The 8,837-nt window shown below is 48.9% G+C and overlaps 1 protein-coding gene across 2 annotated transcripts in view; it reads left to right on the forward strand.

Moving 5' to 3' along the window:
- Dopey2 (dopey family member 2) overlaps positions 1-5,822 on the forward strand; it is a 105,958-nt gene extending 100,136 nt beyond the window's left edge. For both annotated transcript variants that reach the window (XM_004634357.2, XM_023718671.1), the window contains exons 33-37: positions 846-982; positions 1,507-1,562; positions 2,354-2,512; positions 4,447-4,576; positions 5,190-5,822. In XM_004634357.2, the coding sequence (XP_004634414.1) occupies positions 846-982; positions 1,507-1,562; positions 2,354-2,512; positions 4,447-4,576; positions 5,190-5,444 (737 nt within the window). In that variant the 3' untranslated portion in view covers positions 5,445-5,822. The remainder of the gene's footprint in view (positions 1-845; positions 983-1,506; positions 1,563-2,353; positions 2,513-4,446; positions 4,577-5,189) is intronic.
- The last annotated feature ends 3,015 nt before the right edge of the window (positions 5,823-8,837 follow it).

Below are 8,837 nucleotides of genomic sequence, written 5' to 3' on the forward strand. Positions count from 1 at the left end.
GTGCAGCGGTGCACACTTGTAATCACAGCACTCAGGAAGCTGAAGCAGAAGGGTCACCATGAGTTCAAGGCCAGCAGGGCTACATACTGAGACCTCGTCTTAGCAAATCAAATACATAAATAAAAGAGGTTGAGGACTGGTATGCACCAGCAGATCTCATGGCAGCCAGCATGCACTTATCTGACTGGTGAACAGGAAAGAATGTGAGAGCCCAGAGAGTCTGACTTGCTGCTTTTCTCCCTAGGAATTGAAGTTTTCACTGGGGTGGTCTGATTTCAGTTTTACCAGCTAAGTCTCTCTGCGACTTTCTGCACTCCGCACCTGCACAGCGTGCGCTCTGCCAGGGCTGTCTTGGCTTCTGAGTCACATAGTCTTCTTCCTAAGGATGGTGTCGTCGGTCTCTGGGAAGTTGGCAGTCAGAGCCCTGGCCTGCACCCTCAGCCTCAGCAGTCCTGCGATTCGCTTCCTTTTGCTGAGGCCATGACCCGCCTCACTGCATACCGGCTGTCATCAGGGCATCTGCACAGTTACTGATTTAAGCCCCCTGTGGTGTGCATACCTGTGATCCCAGCACTCTAGCAGGCTGAGGCAGGAGGATCACCAGTTCCTGCACAGCCTGAGAAGCATAGCAACTTGGCAAGACTCTGTCTCAAAATAAAAAGTTAAAGGGTTGGGATGTAGCTCAGTGTGGAGGCCATGGGTTCAATATCCAGTACTACAAAAACACATGACAAAAAGCACAAAGCAATTAGTATGTTGTTTTCTTCTGTGGCTAATGAAAAACCCCAAAGTGCATGTTTATGTGACCTTGTTTATGTAACCTCTTCAAACTCTTCTTTCCTTAGAACGCCTGACAGACAATCTCAGAGTTGGACAGACACCCATAGTTGCTGCTCAGATGTTTCTTTTTTTCAGAGTTTTGCTGCTAAGAATCTCTCCTCAACATCTGACCTCACTGTGGCCCATCATGGTCTCTGAATTGGTGAGTGCTCAGATTTGATTCCAGAGTAAGGTTAGAGCTTTTAAAAAGGTTTTTTTTTTTTGTTTGTTTGTTTTTTGTTTTAAATCATTAACTGTGCTAATCCAAATAGGTCTCATTTTATGTAAAAGTCAGGAGCATGGAATCAGCTCTTGGTTAAATACAGAAAATTTTATTTGCTTGCTCAACTGTTAGTTTTTCCAGCCAGTGGCTACCATTTAGTAACATTGAGAGGTTGGTTAGTTGGTTGGTTCTTTGTGCTTCTGTTGGGAGTTTTTTGTATGTTTTCTGAGGCAAAGTCTCATTGTGTATCTCAACTGTCCTAAAGCTTGAGGTGATCCTCCTGCCTCAGCCTCCCAAGTGCTGGGGTGACAGGCACATAGCACTGTGCCCAGCTTGTTTTTTGTGGCCCTGAGATGATGCCCAGGGCCTCACTGCACATTAGACCTGTGCTCAACCAACAGATATGCTAGTTTGGGGAGGTTTTGTCTCTGAAGATCGTAACAGGAACGTGTTTTCTCTTTAAGATTCAGGTATTCGTACAACTAGAAGACGAACTGAAGGAGGATGATGAGTCATTGAGGTAAGGACTGGCACCAGCTCTGTGCAAGTGTGATTAGGGACACCAGCTGGGTATGGTGGTATGCACCTGGAATCCCAGCTACTTGGGGAGGGGAGGCAGGAGAATCACAAGTTGAAAGCCAACCTGGAGGGGCCGGGGAGATGGGTCAGTGGAATAAGCGCTTGCCTGGCAAGCTCAGGGACCTGAGTTCAATCCCTGGTTCCACCAAAAAAAAAAAAAAAAAAGACAAGAAAGCCAACCTGGGCAATTTAGCAAGACCCTGTCTAAAAACTAAAAGGATTGTGAGTAGAGCTCAGTGGTAGAAGCTCCTTAGATTCAATCCCAGAACTGGGGAAAAGGAGAAGGGAGATCAGCAGTCCTTCCTGTATGATAGAGGGCCGGCTGGGGCTAATGCTGTCTTCTTTGGACACTTGAAGTAACCACCTACTGTGGAATTTTCTCTGTATTCTTTTCAGTTGGATAGTGTTGGCAGATACTGAGACTCAAGCCCAGAGGCACTGTATCACTACACTGTATCCCCAGCCCTTTTTATCTTGAGACTGAGTCATGCTAGGTAGCCCAGACTGGCCTTAAATTTAGGGTCCTCCTGCTTCCTTCTCCCAAGTAGCTGAGATCACAGGTGTGCACCACCATCCCAGCTCTGAAAGGAGAATCCTTCCAATGGGCTTCTCATAAATAAATGGGCTACAGTGGATGTGAATAAATTGATGACCAGAAGCCAGGAGGGAGGGTGGGGGGATTTTAATTTTTTTTTTTTAATTGATGACAAGCACATCTCTGCACATTTACAGAAACAGCAACAAAATAAGCAGAAAAATTTCGGTTGCTGATGGAAATGGGCCCTTGACAGGAGAGATGGCCCCAAGTGAACTCATCTTGTATTTGTCAGCTTGTAAATTCCTGGACACAGCCCTCTCTTTTCCACCTGACAGGATGCCACTCTTTCAAATGTAAGCAGCTGGTCATTCTTCCCTGTCTCCGCTGTCACCGTCCAGTGTGTGACAGACTCGGTGTGGGTTCCTGGTGGGATGGAGCCACCGGAAGTAGCAGATGTCAGATGACCTGGAACTCTGGCTTCCCAGTGGTGTTGATGTGCAGCTGTGCAGTGTGGGTGTGAGTGTGTGTTGTGCCCTCAAGGATCCTGCTACAGAACGCTTTGGGAGAGGGCTGCCCACTGTGCGGATTTGAGCATCTGGGCATCTGTCCATCCATTTATCCATCTGTCCATCCATCCATAGTTCAGCACAGCCCCAGCACCAGAGCACGCACAACATCATAGGGACAGGAAAAAAAGCAGCAACTTACAGGCCTGGCGGCACACACCTATAATCCTAGGCTGAGGCAGGAGGATCATCTTGAATTCAGGCCCAGCCTGGGCTACATAATGAGTTCAAGATGAGTGTGAACTACATAGCGAGACCCTGTCTCCAACAGACAAAACCCCAATAGAATCCACACCAGCAAGACTGAACCCTAATAACCTGTGGGTGCCGAGGTAATGATGTGTCAGCGTGGGTTCATTGAGAGTTTCCGCTCTGGCCTTGGAGTTCAGAGAAGGCAGCTGGGAGGTGGGGCAGTACTAGGGCACCAAGGGCACTCTCTGCTTCCTCCCCAGCTTAGTGTGAACTTAAAACTACTCCACAAAAGAAAGTTGTTTTTATCAATGGACTCAAATGTACACAGTTATGTGCAGCAGCATTAGGTAGCCAGAAAGGCAACACCCAAACAATTACCCCAGGTGATAGATGGATAAGTAACACAGACCGTGACTGTCCTCAGAGTAAAATAGCATCCTGCAGTAGAAGGTGGGGGAATGGATCCCTGCTGAAAATATGGCCCAAGTAACGGCCCCAGGGAACATACATCCTGCCCCAGCCCTGCAGAGCCTGCTAGGCAACAGGTGTCAGGCAAGCAAGGAAAATCCCAGGACTTGCGAGAGTCTGAGTTGCTAAGACAACATCAAGGGAGGACAGGGCTGTAGTTGCAGACCACCAGACCAGGCCCCAGTTCTACGGTGCGCTCCAGACATCCTCAGAGGGGCGCAGACTCCGCAGCAGTCCCACAGAGCCCAGCAGTGGCGGCACAAGCACTGGCTGGAAGGGGCTGGCAGCAGCAGGCACAGTGGGCAGGGTCCCCCACAGAGGCCCTAGGCTGCTTTATTCTGTGGAGACCCAGGTTCTAGGCAGGAAGGGATTCAGGGCCTGCCACACAGCACCTTCTGTGTAACCGAGCTCTCTCCACCTGTGCTGCCCTCTGCACGGGGCAGGCAGCCCGCAGACACAGGAGGGCATTTCAGGGACCATGGCATAAATGCTCAAGCTTTTTCAGGGGACCACATAAACTGGTCCATGACCCCATCCCTGTGGTTTGTTGGGGATAAGGCAGTCTGTGGAGACAGAAAGGGCATCTGTGTGTTGCCTAAATCTGTAGAGATAGAAGATAGATCAAGGGGCATAGGACAGCTGGCTGGTGCCTGCATTTCTTTTAGGTAATAAAAATACTCTAAAATTGCTTAAGTTAGTGAATGTATAATTCATTGAACATTAAAAGAGCTATTGGCTGGGGATATAGCTCAGCCTGTTAAGCTCGAGGTTCTGAGTTTGATTCCTAGTACCCTCCCCCCACCCCAGGGGGGGAAGCTATTGCCTTGTGTATATGAAATGGCTATGGTACGTGAAGTCCTTTTTTTTTTTTCTGAGATAGTCTCACTGTGTAGCCCATGCTTCCTTGATCTCATGGCAGTCTTCCTGTCTCAGCCTCTGAGTGCTAGAATGACAGGCGCACACCACCACACCTGGCCTGTGAATTAGATCACAATAAACTGTTTTGCATGTTTTTCCACATGGGCCTGACCCAGGGTACCTGATCCAGAGCTTCCCCCCAGGTACAGGTGGGCCTTTGTTCCAGAGGTGGACACAGCAGGCTCTGCCTCCCTGTCTGACCTAGACGAGCCTCACCAGGAATGCAAACCCCACAGCATCAGGATTCTAGAACTTCTGAGATCGAAATACGGGGTAAGTGCTTTGATTTCAAAAGTGATGCCCATGGCAGGGAGGAGAAGGCTGAAGAAGGGAGAAAGTTCTTCAGATACCAGATGGCTTTAATGACCAGAAATTTTCAAACTATCCCTTAGTTTTCAAACTTGCAGTGGTGATAAATTCTGTCGTATTTTCCCATGGACAGCTCTTCCCAGTAGGTAAGAGGGAACACTGCCTGGGTGCAGAATCACCCTGTGCCTCCAAGCTACTGTGTTCTGAAGGCCCCAGGGAAGTGGAGGACCTGGCCAAGCCTCCACTGAGCTCAGGCAGAACCCAGGTGAAAAGTATAAGACCCAAATAGGATCACAAGTCCGCATCTTGTACAGCAATCAACCACTAAGAAGAATATATGCAGTGTATTATTTGTTGAAACTGTACTTCCGATTTGATTTGAAACTGTCTCATTGCTATCTGTTTATCAAAACTGTAGAAAAAAATATAAATAAGACCCGAAACCTCAGCCTCCACCCCTCCCACCAAGCCAGCACTGGATTGCCATGAATTGCTCGTGGCTCACAGCATCTCCACCCTCTGTGAAGCCCTGCCACTTCTGTGGTCTTAACTGTCTTGCTTGGTTTTGTCATTGCAGCAAGTCGGCAGCCCTGATGAGATCTCCCCAAAGAGCGAATTTCCGCTGCTGCGCCAGCATTCCGTCTCCAGCGTCAGGCAGCTGACTCCGTTCTTCCAGACTCTGAGCTGCGCCTTCAAAACCCCAGCTCAGCGCCCAGCCACTGAATCTGGATCCAGATCTGCAGCACTGTCCCCAGAGCTCCCCGGGCCATGCATGCTCAGACAGCTGGAGGAGTGTGTAGAATACGACTTTTTGGAGCATCCTGAATGTTAACATTTCTAGAATGTGTTTAATCCATTCATTGCGACTTGGGTGAAAACCACAATGCGTGCCCAACAGAGAAGGCGCAGGGTGTGCTTCTCAACAACTCTACTTCAAATCTGAAGGTTCATTTCAGATCGTTTTCTTGTCGGCAGCAAAACACAACGCCCTAGATGCCTTGTGATATATTTGAATCTTGCTGTGTGTTTCTGCTTCAGTTCTGTAATGGAAATAAAATCACTGCATCCCCTGACGGCAGCGCGAGCTCCGAGCCACTGAAGGAGGGAGAGCGCGGGCAGAGGCCGTCCTTGTTGGCGCAGCGGTCTGGCCTTGCTCGGGCTGCTTCTCTGAAAGTTCAAGCTTATTAAAAGAATGTTATTTTTAAATGCCTCACATGTCCTTTAAAGTGTTTATTGTGATACTGCATCTTAAATGAAAATTATGGTTTTCTGAGAATAATGATCGCTCCTTACCTATTCAGTAGAGCTAAGCACATAAATATATCTCATTTTCTTCAACTCTTGCCCATTAAAACCACATTTGCATATTTACCTCATAAGTGCATAGTTCTGAAATTCTGACAACTGTCAGCTATGCAGGTTCATCATCTCTACTCAGGAGACTGAGACAGGAGAGTCCCAATGAGTCTAAGCCAATCTCTGCTGCAGAATGAGTCTGTCTCAAAAAAAAAAAAAAAAAAAAATCCTGACAGCTAGAACCTTAGCTCTTTGCCTCTTGTAGCTTCCAAGTATACTGCTTTATGTAAATGGGTCAGCTGGTCACAGAACGGCCAATGTCTGGAAATGCCAGCAGGGCCACTCCTCCCTCGACTCTGGGTTCTCTCTGCTGTGCTACAGACATTGCTGACATGAAAACAGTTCTTGGCCGTGATGGCATGTGCTCCCACCCCTTCCTGCACCTCTGCATCCTGACTTCAAGCTGCTCGTCCACAGCAGGCATGGAGCGTGTGCTAACCAGCCCCTGCTGCCCCGGCCCTTTCAGTTTCCCTCAGGTCCCAGGCAGGCTGGTGTAGGCTGGCCTGATGGGCTCGACACGTATAGCTGCACCGCGGTGAGTTTGGAATCCCTCCAACATCATTGGCTAAATATCCTGTCTTTGGTTGGTTGTTTTTTTATTTTTTTGAGGCAGGGTGTCAAAGTTCAGGTGTATATTTCAAGCTGGCCTTGAGCTTGGAGTGAGTTTCATGCCTCAGCCTCCTAAATTCTGGGATGATACCACACCCAGCTTTTTTTATTTTTTAAAACAGGATCTGGTTATGTTGTCCTGGCTGTTCTCAAACTCCTAGACTTAAGCGATCGTCCTGCCTCAGCCTCCCCCGTAGCTGGGAGTGCAGACCACATACGTCTACCCTGAGTGGTTTGCTCCAAGCACCCTGCCACATATTTTGTGCTGTGAGAAGAAAACAAGTGTCACTGGCTCCAGTATAATTTTTGGGCCTCACTGGACCTCCTGACCCCTTAAGTGAGGGCTGAAAATTAGCAGCAAGCACCACTAGGTATGTAGGTGATCACACAGGTACTTGTGGATGATTACATGGAAATTATTTCTTCCTTTTATGCAAGGGACTATCCTTAAAGTAAGAGATATATGTCATCAGGGGCCATCATGTCATGGAAAGCAGCCCTCCTGTCTTTTCTGTTTACAAATTTAGTTTGTTGGCTTCTCGGCAATATGGCAAACAGCTTCGTGGTTATTATTAAGCCTTTATTAAATGTATTCTTTATCAGGGAAATCCTAAAAGATGGGCTGAACACTCATAAGTGTGTGTTTATCGAGAATACTAAAGAAAGAAGTTCTAAGTCAGGCAGGTTGGCCTATGTCTGCAATCAGTACGCTCAGGAGGCTGAGGCAGGAGTGTTGCCGTGAGTGTGACACTGGCCAGGGGTCCGTAGTGAGACCGTGTCTCAATCGTCTTGCAAGCGGGCATATACGCCCGGCTCTTTTTCAAGGTGAGTGTTGTAGTTGAAGCTTGGCTGTGAAGTCAGCTTGCCTGGGTGACTCAGTTTCCCAGCACACAGAGCCTAGTAAGTACCCTGAGCTACAGTTTCCTCCTCCATAAGATGGGGCTGTTGCTGACAGCTGCCTTGGGGGAATAGTTGCAACCAGTCTGTGTCTCCCCTGTCCTCTATTTCAAAGTAAGAAAAAAAAGTAAAATGAATGTTTTAGGTTATTTTGGGTTTGGGGCTTTTTGTTTGTTTGTTTTTGGGGGTATTTTTGTTGTTTGAAACAGGTCTCACAGTGTAGTTCAGCCTAGCACTGAACTTGCTGTGTAGCCCAAGTTGGCCTCCAATTTGTGGTGACCTTCCTGCCTCAGCCTCCCAAGTGCCAGGGTGAGCAGCCTGGATATTTTCTCCATCCTCCAGTGGATGAGCTGCACCCACTCACGGAGACCACTGCTCTGACTCAGTTCCTCATGGAAGGAGTGCCATGTGTCACCACAGGCCCAGTCACCACACTGACCACGGGCCGTGAATGTGAGCATGCACAAGCCGCGGTCTGAGCATGGAGGGAGCACAGCCTTGCAGGTGGGCAGGGGCGTCCCCACCGCGGGGCCAGGTGGTCGCTGGTGTCCAGGGTAGGGCTTGCTTCCCCCCGCCCCCCACTCAGAAGGAGGCGCTGCAGCCTAGAGGCCGGGTCAGTGGGAGCAAGGCTCAGAGATCCAGGCTTGGAAACCCAGGTGGCGGTTCATTGAGCTGCGCTAGCCACAGAGGAGCAGCTCAGGAGACAGCCCAGTAGGAGGACTCCTGGAAAGAGCTTGGGCCAGGCAGAAGGGCAGGGCCAGGCTCTGGCTATTGTGTTAGTGCTTGGTGCTTGCTGAAAATTGGGAGAAGGTGCTGGGACCATGCAGACACTGGATGAGTTCTGTACTTAGTACAGGCCCACAGTACGGACACTTGTCCTCCTGGGGCAGAGTTGGTACGTGCACATAACTCATCTTAGTCCCTGTCCACCCCGTCCCCTCCCATCTGAGAAAGCTCTACCTCCCCACCTCCTATTATCCATCTTCATGTTGCTCTTTCTTTATAATGTGAGCTTCTCATAAAAGACAAACCATGCCATACTTAAGCATGAGTGTCTGATTCACTTGGCATCATGGGCTAAATGTGAGAAGCACATTGACTTATCCAGACCCTGAAACACTGGCTCCAGAGGCAGCAGAGGTGAGGCTTTGACCCACACTTGCCAGGGTGGCCCCATGCACAGATGGGTGCCCACGGTTCAGCTGTAGGCTTGCTTTGGTGGGAGGTTTTCAAACAGGGTCTCATAATTCATAAAAACGGAATCTTTTTTTTTTTTTTGAGACAGGGGCTCACTATATAACCCAGGCTGACCTTGAACTCATGGCGATCCTCCTGCCTCAGCTGCTCAAGTGCTGGGATTACA

This window comes from Octodon degus, unplaced genomic scaffold, assembly GCF_000260255.1.
Source record: "Octodon degus isolate 3935 unplaced genomic scaffold, OctDeg1.0 scaffold00061, whole genome shotgun sequence".
Taxonomy (NCBI): Eukaryota; Metazoa; Chordata; class Mammalia; order Rodentia; family Octodontidae; genus Octodon; species Octodon degus.